Here is a 16,596-nt window from a genome sequence, read left to right as displayed (position 1 = left end):
GTTATCAATTAAATGATCTTAAAAAATATATAAGAACCTGAGGGAAGAGACTGAAGCTGAGGTCAAAGAGAGCTACAGACTTAAACTGTCTTTAGAAAATATGAAATGCAGAAAGCCAATTTTCCAATTCTTCATAAAAATTAGGAAAAGAGTAGCACAAAGAGTAGAAAAATAGTACAGAAGTTAAGAGTTGGAGGTAGGGAGAGGTCAAAGCACATTCCTTGGACAGTTTATTTGACACAAGAAAAAACTTTAAAACCTCAATAATAGTATGATGGCCAAAGCATACAGAATTTCAGTTTTATATTCCTTGTTTTTATAATCTGACAGCATAGCATGGTATATGTATGGTTAATAATAGAATATTGTACATTGCAAAATTCCTGAGAGTAAATTTCAAATGTGTCTATCACATTAACAATAAAATAGTTAAGCATTTGAGGTGATGAATGTGTTAACTAGCTTGATTCAATTCTTCCGTACCATATTCATAAATCATAAAATTACTCTGTATTTTATAAGTCATACAATTATAAACTGTCAATTTATAATAAAAAGATAAAACTACAGAGCAATTTTGGGAACAAGAACAAGCATGCAAGAGAGAAAATATATGATGCTGTAATTTGATTACTTGAATAGATGACAAACCTGACTTTAAAAAACGGTTAAGGAAGAAATTATTAACATTTGAATTAAAAACTAAAAGAGCATCACTTAAAGACACTAATGACAATACAATATAAGAAAATACTATAAACAATTTCATGCAATATATTTGAAAATGTGTATCCACTGAGCACATTCCTTGAAAGCTTATTTCCCCAAAACTAACACAAGAAAAAAAAACTTTAAAAACCTCAATAATACTATGTCTATAAAGAAATTGAATATATATTAAAGATATTTTTACAAAATACTCCAGATTCAAATGTCATTATTGATGAGTTCTCCAAGTATTATGAAAAATAGCAGTAATCATATGCGAATTTTTCCTCATAAGAGGAATAAAAAAGAAACATTTTCAAATTTGTTTTATTAGGCTAGTGCTTTCTCCAATGCAATACCAGCAATGACATAATATGAAAAAAAAACTATAGGATAAAGTCTTATCAAGAACACTTAAAAATAATCATAATAAAACCATTATTATCATGTCAGGTTGATTCTAGGCATGTAAAACTTATTTAACATTCAAAGTCAATCATTATAAGCCATCACCTTAATAGAATTAAGAGGAAAATAAAAACTCTTTCAATGAATATGAGGAATATTTAATAAAACTCAGTGCACTTTCATTATAGAAATGGTTTAGATAACTAGAGTGGAATAAAACTTCCTTAACAGGAGATAGAGTTTCCAAAACCAAAAAAGTTCTATGCACAGTTGTTTAAGTAAAATATAGGCAGTTTTCTCATGTAATGAGAAAAAGAGACCCACTACAACTATGGCACTTTGATATTAAGCTGGAGGTACTTGGCAAATGAAATAGACCAAGAAAGAATGTATATAGAGAAATATAAGAAGCAAAATATATTTGCAAGATACACTGTTATGCACATAGAATATTCAAAGATATCCAAAATAAATTGTTAATTAATACATGAACTTAGAAGATCAAAAAGTATATTAGTAATACCCATAACGACCATTTAGGGAATGATATGTCCAAAATGGCACCATTTATGGTAGTATCAGTACTTTTTACAACATATTTCTTTTATATATATATATATATATATATATATATATATACACACACATATACACATATTTATTTATTTCTAATCTAAGATATATGCTTATAGGTGTATGAGAGTATATCTTTCTGTCTCTGTATCTTCCTGGATCATGACCAAACTGACGTTTCTGGGCAGTGGGAAAAAAATACAATTTCTCTATAAAAGCATGTGGAATTAATTGATATTCATGTGGAAATAAAGCAATCTTGTTCACCATCATGCACCACACAAAAGTCAATTGCAAGGGTATTAAAAACTAAATGTAAAGTGTAAAACAAAACAAAGCTAAACAAGACAAAAAAAATTCCTTAGGCAGAAACAAAGAAGGATGTCTTCAATGGCCACAGAGCAGGTGAAGATTTCTTGAGCAGACAGAAAAACACAAGCCATAATAGCTGTGAGGTATCTTTGGGATTAGAGATCACCTAAGCCCATTCCCTCCTCACAAACGAGGAGATCAGACCACAGAGAGTATACAATCTTACACAGAACAGACATCTCCAGGAAGCTAAATATCTATTGCATTATCTCCACTTTATAAACACTGAGACCTTTAGTAAATCACCCATAATGACAGGGCTGATACTTGGAGAACTGGGGCTCTAACAGAGCCTGCACTCTAAACCTCCATCCTCCACAAACACTGAAAGCTAAAATTTCAAGTTCTGTGTTTTAGTTTAACTTCAAATAACTGAAGAATTACAGCATCTAAGCATTTTCTAAGAAATCAATATTCAAAATTTTGGCCCTTACTTTAAATAAATGAACAGTTAAATTCAAGCCTACAATTTGTAAATGAACTTCTTTAAACAAATTTACAACAGTGTATCCCTTTTTAAAATTCCTGTAGCTAGCACTTGATGTTGTGTATTACATATATTTTATTTTGAATTTTCCAATTCCTATTGTATATTGTTTCATAGGTACACATTTTATTCCACAATTGCTGTAATAAGTCTTCCTCAAATAAACTTAACACCCTTTATCCTTTTAGGGTACTTGATCTTCATTACATATTTATTAAATAAATATTAAATATCTTTTTGGACCTATATTTGCATGTTATTTTCATGAATAGATATATTACTTCAGAATCAAAATATCCTCTAAGAGTCATGATTATCATTTTACTCTATATTTTATATTGGTGGGGGCAGTGTATTTCTGGGTCCCTTTTGGATCTTGATATATGTTGGTAAGCAGCTAATACGACTCTACGTGTAGTGTTGAAAGAATCAATGTTTGTGGTAGGAAAGCATTGTGAAATTAGTTCACAAGTGATTTTCAGACATTTTATCCCCAGGATTAAAGAACAGCTTTGGGTTTTGTATTTTACTTATTATTTTGTCCAGCTGTTACAGGGATTAAATAACAAGTCGGAACTATTTAAAAAGACCCTTCCAAATGATGTTCAGGTACTTCCAGTGATGCTGAAGAAATTACAGTCTCTACCCACTGTTTTCACTAACTTAGGTTCAGTGATTGAGTCAAAAAACCAATTTCAGAAGCATTCAGCAAATCTCCCAGGCCTTCCATCCTATGTGGGGCCATGTATTTTCCTAGCTGACAGACTGTCAGTTCCATAATTCAGTCCATCGTAGAAGTTTGCTAATTAGCATTTGTTTATGGCATTTTAAGTAGCTCTGTTTAATTACTGAAAACTTGAAATGCGTGTTGTACTTTATAGCCCACAGAGTATTGTTTTTAATGCTTATTAACTGGTGACAGTGAAGGATGAGGATAAAGACTTTTTAATTAATTACCAGATATTTTATGTATACTTTGGACAGTACAATTAAGGGTAACATAGTAATTTTGAAAATAGTAGCAGGAAGTTCTGAGACTTGTCTTCATGAAAACATGCTCTCTTTAATTTTCAGTATTTTAGATTTACTTATTTGTAAAACGAGATTAGCTAAATCTAGTATCTAGCTTCCATGAAGAATGTTGGAAAGATCATTTTTTAAAAAATGCAACAAGATGTATCTTAAATTTCTTTAAGAAGGCTGATGAGTAAAAATTATATATAAATAAAAAATGATTTTACTACAAACTACTTATTTCAAATGGCCAGGTATTTATATTAATTACAGAATAAAGAAAACAAAGTAAATTGTATTGAATAACATCTCATTGTAAATTATACTCATTTGTACACTATTCAAGACCCTTCATAGCCTTGTGAATGGGTTTTTAACTATATATGTGTGTGTATATATATATATATGTACATATGCATTTATATATAGCATACACATAGTATTTTTCAATTGATGACCATTTTGAATGTCTGTATAGTATAAAATTTGTTTGGAAAATTGGATGTTCAAAGCATACAGATTAGACATCAGACATTCCCTTAGTGAAGAAAGAAAGAATGCTGAATAATTTAAAGACTATTTAAAAAATTCAAAGATGTACTGATTAAAATATTTTCTTATGCTTATTGCTGACAATATTCAAATTAGCTAAAGGATTAACTTTTGATTTACGTCCTGGCAAGTGGAAGCTTTGTGAGATTATCAAGTTGAGAAAAGTATTTTGACAATATGTTCTTTGGTCACAAGGGCAAAGCTAACATTTTTTTTTCTTGTCTTTCGTCAGTCCAAATGGTAATGGAGTTATATAAGGGTGTTTTTCTAAGTGTTCTTTTTACCTGAAGCATTCTTTAGATGTTTTCTACAAGATTTACATGACTTAGAAATCCCCACTAGGTTTGTGTGCTTCTTAAGGACCTCTGCAATAGAATACATTGTCGAAAATGATTATGTGTACTGTCACTTCACCCCAGGACCTCTGTCAATCTGTCCTCTCTGGATGTTCAGACTCTGCATCTAATTCGTACCTGAGGGCATATGCAGAAGAATAATATGTGCCCAAACCAATAGGATAGATGCAATGGTAGACGGAGGCATTTGTTAGGATATCAGCAAGGGACACCACAACTCCTACTTTGTTTTAACAAGCTTTGCATGCTCTAGTCAAATAGTGTTGGTTTAAAGATCAACAGAGTGAGTCATCTCAGAACTCACTGCTTTTCACTTAGTACTTTCACAAGGCTTTCTTTTCCTTCATGATTTCTGAAGCTGTTTGGACATGATCCAATGGAGAGAATAAATGAGAGAGAAAAAAAAAGCCACCTAAAAAGCAGTACGTTAAATATGTGAAGAAGAAAAGGACCTTTTAAAATTCATTTTTAAAACTTAATGTCAGTAAATGCAATAAACATGTGGACTGTATGGGGGGATCAATTTGTTTCTGTTATTTGTGTTTTTAAAGGTTAAATCAAACTGGTGATACAGTAAGTAGTAGGCTATGGTCACAAATTCATTATAATTTCTCTAAGGTGCTTCCTTCCACTGAACTTTATTTTTTCAGCTGGAAAAGATCTACCCTTATAAATGGTGAGTTATTGTCAAAATTACAAAGCATGATTTTCATATAGATTATTTTGACTAAAACTGCTGGAACATTTCCTGAAATAAATGAATTGTATTTGGTTATTTTGGTATGATTAGTTAGTCTAAAACAGTGATTCTTCACTGATGGCAATTCTACTGCTTGGGAGTTATTTTGTAATACCTAGATACAGTTTTACTTGTCACTACTTGGAAGGAATGTTACTAGTATCTGCCAGTGGAAGGCAGGGATGCTTCTAAACATCCTATAATGCACAGGGAAGGCTTCCAAAATAAAAGCCCCAAATGTCAACATTGCAGAAGTTGAGAAATACTATACTAAATACATGTATTGCTACATACAGTTCCCCTGAATTTCAAACTGTAGGTACCACACTACTTGACTACAGGTAATTAAATTAAAGAAACCCACAAATAAATAAACATAGAAGACTGAGCAAATAGCTGGTAACACCGGGCTAAATATGAGTGTAATCTTTAATCCCAGAGAGCTTATGTATGCTGATGTACCTAGGCTGAAATAAAAATTAATAATTGTTTGATAAATGAATGAGTGAATTTCTAATCTCAATAGAGGAAATGTTATATATACAAAAGACACCTTACATAATGAAGAACGTAACAGTAAGTCAAAGAATATGCAACCAACATCCAGTGTTCCTTTGAAGTCAATCTGTGTTGTACTGTGTATACAAAATATCATAAGCATTTCTCCATACTTGGACTCAACAGAATGCTATTCAAGACCCTTCACAGCTTGGCATCAATCTTCCTTCCCTCCATTATTTTCCATAAGTTGGCTTCTTCATTCCCAGGGTTTTTTCCATTTTTGTCTGCCTGAATTAGGACTCTGAGAATAAAGCTTCATCTACTTGGAATTACCTTTCCATTCCTGCTCACCCTCTTAGTAGTGATTTTAAGTCTTTCCTCCTCTGAAGAGTCAGCGCCCACCATCTAATCATCTATACTGCTGTCTTATTTTCAGCAGTTACTGTTTAAACCATCTATTTAAAGTACAGAATGGCACAGTAAAAAAAAAAAAGTGAGAGAGAAGATTTTCCTTATCATTAAGATAACATCTGAAGCTGACATCTCCATGTACAAAATTTTACCACATGGCATGTACTATATGCAGGTAAGACTTTAGTTCTTTATAAAAATATCAGCTCTGCATTATACTTTATGAACTAAGGACAACTATTTCAATTATATAGGTGAAAAAACCGATTCTCAGTGAATGGCACATAGTAGAGAAACTGTTTAACGAAGACATACTATTCCACAGGAAGTGGCTGTCTCCTGCTGTGTCTAGGTGAGGTTGATGGAATGTGAGCAGATATAAGGGGCACTAATTTCTAGCTTGAATTGCAAAAGAATCAGACCACTGTCTTTCTTTTGTCTTTAATCCATCTGCTGGTTGGATGTTTTTCCCAAGGAGACCATGGGAGTCACACACTGAAAGATGTTGGAGCTCTCTATGGCCTGGTCTCCAGAAGTACAAGAACTAAGTCTCCCCCTCTACTCTTTCTCCTCTACTGGACACTGACTACATTTTAGGTGAAGAAAAAATGCATTTGTGTGTGTGTGTGTGTGTGTGTGTGTGTGTGTGTGTGTGTGTTAACTACTCAAATGTTCGAGTTTCTCTGATAAGGAAGTTGGCATAGTTAATATATTATACAATATTTGTCCTATGAGAAAGAACAAATAAGGTGACAAGTTTTGTTTAAGTACAAAGCAATAGATAATGAAGGTGACCATACCTTCCCATTCATCCAGGGTGATTATAATTTAAGCCTGTCTCCACATCATAGCAATCCTTTCCACTCTCAAAATCATCACTGTTTGGATGATAAAGTGTAGGATATGGAATGAATTATCTATAAGGATAAATAGCAAAAACAATGAGGGTTAGCCAAGGTGAGTTTGAATTTTTGTACCACCATTTGTGTGATAGAGGGCAAGTTCATTTAAGCTCCTACCTGGAAGAATGGGTGTAAATATTCATATGAGTCACCTCTCAGCAATGTAAAAACCAAAGAAGACAACATGTGCACGAAAGAGATTTCATGAAACAGCTTTGACAACGTAAATATCCAGTTATGACTCGAATTATGAAAGAACAACATTTTAGGAAATGTGTAGGAAATTGTCTGTGAATAAAAATCTTTCTTTAAACCAATATGCCATTAACTCTAACCTTTGAATAAAATAAAGATGAGTTTATATTTGATGCATATTTAGGACTGGATTCTACTTAGAAAAAAAGTGAAATAAGCCTAATAAATAGTTTGGCTTTTGAGGTTCTGAATAACTAATCCTACATCAAAGAGATCCGTGCCTTCTCCTAGCAACAACCCCATCTCTAGCCATCCAGGGAGCTTGCAAGTGCCCCATTCTCCTCCTTTTCTTCCTCCTTATTGTTTTATTCTTCTTCCTTTTTGATTTTCTTCTTGTGGTGTACTTTTCAAGGAGAGGAAAAACATTTTTAGTCAAGTTCATTCATTCCAACAATAACCACCTACCCAGCCATTGGTCCAGCATCTACTTACTGAACATTTTTACCAAGGAAGTGTGAATACTCAGCTAGAAGCTAAGAAGAACACACACACACACACACACACACACACACACACACACACCCTCATAGAATTTACAGCTTAGAGGGAAAGAGTTCACAATATCAATTACAAAATAACTATAAAAACACAATTGAAAAGAACATACCTGCAAGAAAGGGAAGTAAAACGTTTCAACAAGACTTGAGCAAGCAAAATAGATTTACCTAATGAACATTAGCTCAAGATCTGAAGAATGAATAACTAGGTAAAGGGAATGAAGAAATGGGGAAGCAAAGTAAGGTGGTCTGGAGCTTGGTAGGGAAGGACATTCCAGGCAGTCAAAACAGATGTGCAAAGGCCCTGTTCAGGGTAAGAACTTGCATTCGTCATGGAACTGAAAGACATCAATTTAGATGGGATACTGAGTAAAACTGTGATCTGTGACGGGAGTCTACAGATGACCAAGAGATGATGTCATGTCGCAGGCCACAGCAAAGGTCTCAGTCTTTTTTATGAGTACAATGAGAAGTCCCTGAAAATTTTAATCAGAGGGTGACATGATAGAATTTGTATTTTGAGAACTTCAGTGGATACAAATGGTAGTTGGCGATAAGGACACATTGCACATTCATTACTCTGAAGACATTCCTGATAGGTCATCACAAGCATTTGTTATAAGAGATGCTGAGTATCTCTCTCTACCATCTTCTTCTTTACAAAATCACTTCCATTACTTCCTTCAGCATTGGGATTAAGTAGTGTAAGTACCACATTTACTTTAAAGTTAACAATCCTTATTAAATTTGCTCCTACCTGAAATTCCATCCACATTTGCAAGACTTTTCAAATGTGAATGAAATTAACCTCATTTTCTATCTTCTGCATTCTTTTTCTTAACCAGACTTTGCTAAGTAAAGACAAGGACCTGTTTACAGGTTATAAAATACGAATGATTTCTACAGATAAATTTTCTGGGTGCTCTGTTCCTTCCACCATTAAGAGATAAATTCTAAAGTTCATAAATTGTGTCTTTTGCAAACTTAACAATTGTAACAGTGAAATAATCTGAAAATAAAGACATTATGAATGTTTATTTCTAGAACAAGTGCAATCAAGCCTGTGTAATTAGTGGATACATAAAATTTGGCACAGATCTAAATTTAGTCTCTAACCTCTACATGATGCTTTTGTTTAAAGGATACTTTGTGTGACCTCTCCTATGAAAAATAGATAGTACAAGTCATTTTCGAGTTTCCTTTTACCTTTTGCAGGTGGACAGCAGACTCTGGCTGGAAGCAACGGCAGGAAGACAAGGAAGACAAGACGCAAGGACAGACCCTGGGAGCAGTCCCTGCAAGCATGCATGCACAACCTCCGAAGACAGTTTTGATTCAGATCTTTGCAGATAGTTCATCAGAAATGTTCTTCTCTTTTTTAAAAAATTTGTTCAAGATATAAATGACGATAGAATGTATTTTGACATATAATACACACATGGAGTATAACTTATTCTAATTAGGATCCCATTCTTGTGGTTATACATAATATGGAGTTTCACTGGTCATGTCATATATGAACATAAAAAAGTTATGTCAGATTCATTCTTTTCAGGGAACCGAAGATTTCTCCACAGATTCATTATTAGCTACTAGTCTCTTCTCACTCTGTCTGCTCCACTTTGGTGAGTTTATCATTTTCTGAGCTTTAATACTACTTGTGTTGACTCATAATACATTCTTAGTCCAAATCTGTCCACTTAGTTTTGGGTCTATGAATATAAGAATTTGCTAACATACGTGGATACCCTCAGGCACGCCCATAACCTTAACAGCGTACATTCACTCATGAACTTATTATACCAAACCCCTTTCCCTTAAAAATCATTCTGCATCAGCTTAGAGAATTGTTAACACTACCCATCCTAGAGACCAGCAGGGCTGAAACCAGAAATATGAAGCTCATGCTTGATTCTTTCTCTTTTTCACCCACTATGCCAACTAGTTATAGTTTTATGGATCTTGCCTGCTTTTCCTCACTTTTTCCTCTCTTTTATCTTCTTAATTTGAAACTTGATCTCTTTGAGTAGACTATCAACACACATGCCTGTGTATAGTTTTTATCAATTATACTAATTTGTCCAACAAACTTCTGGGTTTTCCTTTAACTAAGACATTTCCACATAGCATTCACCTGCTGATGATATTTCAGTGGTCCCTTTACTTATAGCATCAAAATAGCGACTAATAAGATTTGTCATTTAAAATTTTTTGGCAAATTATTATTAATATTATTTAATCAGAAATAGCTAAATACATTTCCACAAGGATCTGCTAGTTCACAACAATCAGGGTACGAACAATAAGTGGGATTTTCAATGAAATTGGTTGAAATGTGGCTTTGAAATAGGAATTTCAACTTAGAAAAAACAGAAAGGTCAGAGTATGAAGGTAATTAAGCAATATGGAGACATTATGGAAAACAAAGAGATAAATGAAAAACTGACTAATGAAAAGCATTACCTTTCTTTAAGATACGGGAAAACTCAACAAGAATAAGGTAAATAAAAACTATATTCTTGCAATGATTACTTTTGGGTTTACAATAGCAGCCATGTTAGTAAAATATCTTTTGTATCTTTTCTCAAAAACTATTATCTTATTCTTCACATTTTTTTCTGAATTCCATGCCTTCTGAAACATTTTTCTTAAGTATCTTATATAATTTGATAATTCTCATAATATTCTTTAACACTCTTCATACTTGGTGTCTCCATACTTTCGTTTATTTCATATGGTCTTTTGGCTTTACGTGTATGAATGGGACAGAATTAATATAAAAATTAAAACTTATAATCATATACTAATGAGGGCTATGAAGGATGGGAAGCTGAATCACAGCATATACAGTGAATGCTAGGGGGCAGAAGACTACTTTATTAGGTAGGCTAGTCAGGAACAGCCTGTCTTTGGAGGTAAATTTTGAGCACAGCATACAGTGAATCAGGGAGCAAATAACCAGTAGAGGGACTAGCAAGTCTTTAGCCAGTGAAATAGGAACAAATTGAAAGGCTTGAGGCACATCCAGGTGGATAGTCTTAGTAGAATGACACAGGAAGGCAGAGAGAAGGAGATTGGGGATGTAATGGTAGGGCATTGTAGGTGAAATACAGAATGCTCTTTTTATTCTATGTGATAAGGCCTTAGAAACTAGAAACCGGCATAATCTAACTGGTGTTTTTAACAGACAATGTCAAGAGTGGAAAGAGAAAAGCTAGGGGATTCTCACTATAGTCCACTGATGTAAGATGGAGGCCTTCGTGAGCTGGCCTTCAAGGTGACTGGGTTTGGAATATATTGGCAAGCAAATTTGATGATGGATTATATTTGAAATGTAAAGGGAAGGGATGAATCAGGGTTGAAACTTAGGTTTTTATTTGAGTAATGAATTAATAAGGGTTCCATTTATTGTAAGAGAGAAGTTTAGGCTTGGAAGGAGTGAGGTATAGAAAATCAAGAGTTTGTTCTGAGGTGCCTGTTGGATGTCAAGAGTAGATGTTGTGTAATAATCAGTCTGATATACAAGTCTGGGCAGGAAAAGAGATGTAATCATTGACATATTGATTGTATTATTCCACATGTGGGGAGACACCAAAAGATTATCTAATTTTTACTTTTACCTATACATTAATTGAAAAATATTTTCTCCAGTCTTTGAGTTTTACTTTAGAGTATATTATTCTCTCTGAAAAAATACAATGTTATTCCTTGGACATCAGGAGCATATCTGTTTATTATACATGATTGAACAGGTGTGATACATAAGATTTCTAACTCTATAGAGTGGCGAGTTAAGTGCCTTTTTCTCTTCTACAAGGTTTGTTTCCTTTTACTATATTTTTACTTCTTCCTTACCAAAAATAAAAATTAGAAATAAAGAAAATAATTAGCTTCTCTGAGCAAATACTATAATAAGCAAAGTTTTGCTTAGTCTACTGTTACCTGGAAAATACACACCTTTTTAAGGAAAATATAGTTACATGTGATGCAAATTTATTATTTGCCATGTTCTGTTAACATTGGTCAAAGCATATTACAAAGCAGCCTTGATCTCAAGTTTATAAATTTGCATGAAAATATGATACCTACATGCAAAAGGAACCATCAAATCTATAAATACTCAAGCACTATAATTGGCTAATGAAGAAAAAGATATTACAGTGATGCTGGCTTTGCAAAGACAAAACCATACACAGATGCGTGCAGAGAAAACCTACTATGCAATCTGAAAGGGAACATGGCTTACCGAGTGGTTGACCCGCGATGATCCTGGCATTCTCCCCGGCCACTGCAGCTCTCGCGTGCCGCTCACTCATGTACTGTACAAATGCATAACCTTTGTGAACGGAACATCCGACTATTTTCCCATATTTTGAAAAAATGGCTTCAATGTCAACTTTCTTGACAATGGCTGTGTTTAAATTGCCGATGAAAACACGAGAATTGATGGACTTGGGGTCATTCTTATTGGTGACATTGCTGGTCTGTGTTTTGCCAGTCATGGTTGGCTCACCTTGTTTTAATCCTTAAACAAACAAACAAAATAACACAGTCAGAAAGTAAATAATTAGATTCCTAGGCATCACTGGCTTTTTTTTTTTTAGCTCTTCAATATTATACTCAGGAAAACTCAAATCCCAAAGTTTTACTGATTTTCTTGAGAAAAAAAAATAGTAATATAAAAAGTATACATTGCATGGCTAAATGCAGGGGAAAAATACTTAACATAATGTTTTGAATAAATTCCTGATTCATTTATCCAAAATTCATTTCCAAATAAAGACTGAACATTTCATAGAATTTTTATTTTTATTTTTTAAGTAAGACCATTTTTGCAAAATAAAGTTTGAGGAATAAATTGCCTTTTTTATGTGAACAGAAAAGAAAATGCAACATGAATAAAGTTTGATGAAATATGGAACATAGCAATATAACCTCAGTTAGTCTTGGAGAACATGCATTTTTATTTCTCCATTTTCTATAACAGGTATATATGTTATCTATTTCAATATCAGAAACCTATTATCAGAAACCAACAGTTGATTCCATTAAAGGCTGTGGAATAGAAAAAAAGAAGGTATTAAAATCAGAAGTTAAATTAGAAAATTTAACATAAGGAAAGCATAATCTTGAGGATAAGAGATTTAATTAGAATTAATTCTGTACATGTTATTTAACTGAACCAATAGCAAATGTCAATTTTTTTAAAAAGCATATATAATCAGTGTTCATCAATAACCCGAAAATTGGCAGAATTGATAAAACTATTGAAATTTTATTTTCAACCTCATTTTTTATCCCTTTAATAAGAGGCCTAAGGACTGCTAGTATTTTTTTAAATTTTTTTCTGAGCTTAGGAGAATGCTTAATTGTGCTTACTCCAACCTATTTTGAAAACTATTATTGAAACTTTTATTTTAAATCCATAAGTACTCCAGGACTTACGGATTTAGTTTTAAGGTCTTAAAAACTCACCTAACACCTATACTTATTAAACACATATATTCTGTCAGACATCATCTTCTATAGTACCTATTTATTTAAAGAAACTCTTATGGTGAAACTGAAATGTTGACAAACACACTCACTGACATTGATGATCCTTGTTGAACATTGGCTAATTGATACATTTTGTCAGCAACAAATCCATATTTATATGAGGATTCTTAAAAATAATAAATGCATTTGATTTTTAAGAACCATTTAAAATTACATTTCTAAATTAAGTATTAAGGTGGTAGAAGTCTTAAAGGCATGTAAATTGGTATCTGAAAATCTATCCCACATGCATTTAAATCAGATACTCCTAAATTAAAAACAACCAAGTAACATAAAAGTATTTTGGATAAAACTGTTAATTATTACTTATGTGGTTATTAAGGCTTTACTTCCAATGGGACCCTCAACATTATGCATTTGTCTTTATAATGAAGGTCAGTTTAATAAACAAAGCATTAAATCATTTACATAAAAATTAAGACATCTTTAGAAATGAAGAATATAATGTTGCCTTGTATTGTTTCAGCTTAGATATATTTAACTGGCCCCCTTATAAATTACTCAAGCTAGGATTTAAAAAAGGAGAGGTCATAATTTTTTAAAATTCCTGTCATCTGAGCTATTGTATATCTCAAGACAAATAATCTCAGAATCAACTGAAATAAAAAACAAATAAAAGTATGTGTATATAACAATGTTAGCTTTTTCACATAATCTAGTGTTAGGTTCCATTTCTTACCAGAACAGGTCAAAGTCAGTAATATGATCCATGGATGTCATATTATTTTCTTTTTGTTCACATGTGATAAATATTTTCAGAAATATTATTGTTATTTTCTATTGTGAATATTTTTTATGGTTGACATTTTATTTTCTGGACAGCGGTATATTGGGTAAGATGCAAACACAAGAAATGTTGGATTACATCAGACCCATAGTTTATAGAGCCCCAAGGTCTGTATTTGACAGTGGTCCTCAGTCAAATTTAATAGGAAGGTACATTTGGACTCTCAGTTCTCACTGTAAATGTCAACATGTGATCTTTGACACCATCTGTTTACCACATGGGGTGACCCTCATGGCAAACTCCCAGCTGTCAACTGTATAATTGTAATTAATGGCTACAAAGTACCCTAAAATCTATATGCATCTAATCTCTCTCACAAAGACTCAATTGCCCGTTTCTATCAGCATTCATGATAATGAAGGAATTATTTTGTGGTGTCATGTGTTATTACTTCAACATTCTTTAAAATCAAGACTCAAGTTGGTTTCTAATGTACCATTACTTGATTATTAGTCTAGTGTTTGGTTTGTACATTTCTGTAACATGAATTTTCAATCACTTGAGGAAGGACTTCCACTTTCAATCATGATAAAATAACAGGGACTTAATTAAACCTCCTGACTCAAACAACTAGAAAACCAGGTAAATACAGATGAAGCAACTGTTTTTCAGGCATTAAACCACAAGAAGTGAAAAGCTAAGACATCCGAGAGAAAATAAATTAAGTCCTAGGATAGCCCCAGTTTTCTGCCTGGAAAGCATGTTTCAGATCTTGGAGGCATACAAAAGGGTGGGGAGAAGTTTTGCAAGTAGAGACACTGACATGAAATGAGGAGATGGAGAATAGAGCACAGAGTATCTGAGAAAGTGGGGCAGTGTGTGTGTGTGTGTGTGTGTGTGTGTGTGTGTGTGTGTTTGTTACTGAAAACTGAACCCTAGCATTGATTGTATGCCAGGCAAGCATTCTAGGAACTGAGCTAATATCCGTATCCCTGTGAGGCAGTTTTTATAAGAAAAGAGAGCCATGCAGAAAGAGAACTCCAGAAATCTGATTCAGGCTGTCCCTTGAATCAATGCTGATCTCTGACATGCATACAAAGGGTTAAATTCCATGTGGCTGGATATAAAGATATTGTAAAGCTGTGAACCAATGAATTTCAAGATCCAAAACGGCTGAGAATTATTCAAGTTCCTACCAGCAAAAGTGGAGAATCTAAACTGACTTCCGAAGCATCAAGTTTAGACATCAGAATTGGTGGACCTTAGTTAATGGTGACAAATGATCCTTAGGCCAATCCTAGCAAAATGTAAAAACCAGGTGATGGAACTAAAGCAATGAAAATGCCTATCAGAGAAAAGCATAATTTAAAAAAAAAATAGCAACATGAAATGCATCATCTCCAGAATCTGGATCAAAACCACCTAGTGATCTTAGGCACTTGAAAAATATGACCATGACCAGAGAAAAATGAAACATATATAAATGAATCAAATGGAACTTAAAAGATGAAAGTTAAAATACACGAGAATTTTTTAAGAAACCACTGGCTAGATAAACAGGTGATAAAGCTTTGCAGAACAGATAGGGAAATTTGAAGCTGTGGGAATAGAGAATAACCAAAATGTAATATAGAGAGAAAACACTGAAAAAAAAAATCTAAACAGGGCTTCAGAGCTCAGTGAACAGTATCAAGCTATTTAATATACATATCTCTGGAGTCCCAGAGGAGCCAACAGTAAAATATTCAAAAACATAATAGCCAAAAATCTTCTAAATATGATAAAAATGATAATCTCACAAATCCTAGAATCTCAATGAATCCCAAGCAGAATAAATACACAGAAACCCATACTAGATACATCAGAATCAAATTACTGAAAAGCAGTGATAAAGAGAAAAATTGGGGCTGTGAGGCATTAAGAAAATGCTCACATTCTTACAGAAAAATGGGAATAACAGTCAAAGAAATGCTACAACTACAAAACAAATGACAAGGGAAATATAATTTTTTTTCAGTAAAAACAGTTTCTTGGTTCTTATTTGGAAGTTTGGATGAGTTAAATTGTCTCTATGAAAGGTGCTATAAAAATAAAAGATAAATTGTAAACTATGGTTGTCTCATTGAATTTTCTGTTATGATGTGAATATTCTGTACCTGCACTATCAAAAAATGTATTTATTAATTATGCATGATTTCTGAAGTGCAGGTACTGTAACTAGCTAAGGGACTGAGTTTTAAATTTACCTAATTAAAATAAGATCACATTCTAAAGGGTTGCGCTACACAGAAAGATTAACAGGGTTTCAGCCCCCTAAAATACCATAAATCAGAGACTATCTAATTATTTATGTCTAATTCACACTTTGAAAATGAATAGCTAGTCCTGAACACTTAGGAAAGATATGATTGTGTTAGTTAAATTTAAGAAGAACAACAAAAAAGTTTAAGTAGCTGCCATGTGAGAACTAATTTAAAAGATTAAAGTTTTTATTCTGAAAATACCAGCAGAGACGGTGAATCCTCTGTAAAATCA

At 33.1% G+C, this 16,596-nt stretch overlaps 1 protein-coding gene across 1 annotated transcript in view; it reads right to left on the bottom strand.

Annotated features, from left to right (window-relative positions):
• The window catches only part of RALYL (RALY RNA binding protein like), a gene marked incomplete at both ends in the record, with an annotated part of 341,755 nt that extends 329,478 nt beyond the window's left edge, over positions 1-12,277 (bottom strand). The window contains one exon of the mRNA XM_081265866.1: positions 12,022-12,277. Coding sequence (XP_081121992.1) covers positions 12,022-12,277 — 256 coding nt within the window. The remainder of the gene's footprint in view (positions 1-12,021) is intronic.
• Between the last annotated feature and the right edge of the window lie 4,319 nt (positions 12,278-16,596).

This window comes from Spermophilus citellus (assembly GCF_964194105.1).
Source record: "Spermophilus citellus genome assembly, chromosome: 14".
Taxonomy (NCBI): Eukaryota; Metazoa; Chordata; class Mammalia; order Rodentia; family Sciuridae; genus Spermophilus; species Spermophilus citellus.
The sequence above is the reverse complement of the archived record's forward strand: the minus strand, read 5'-3'. Positions and strand labels throughout refer to the sequence as shown.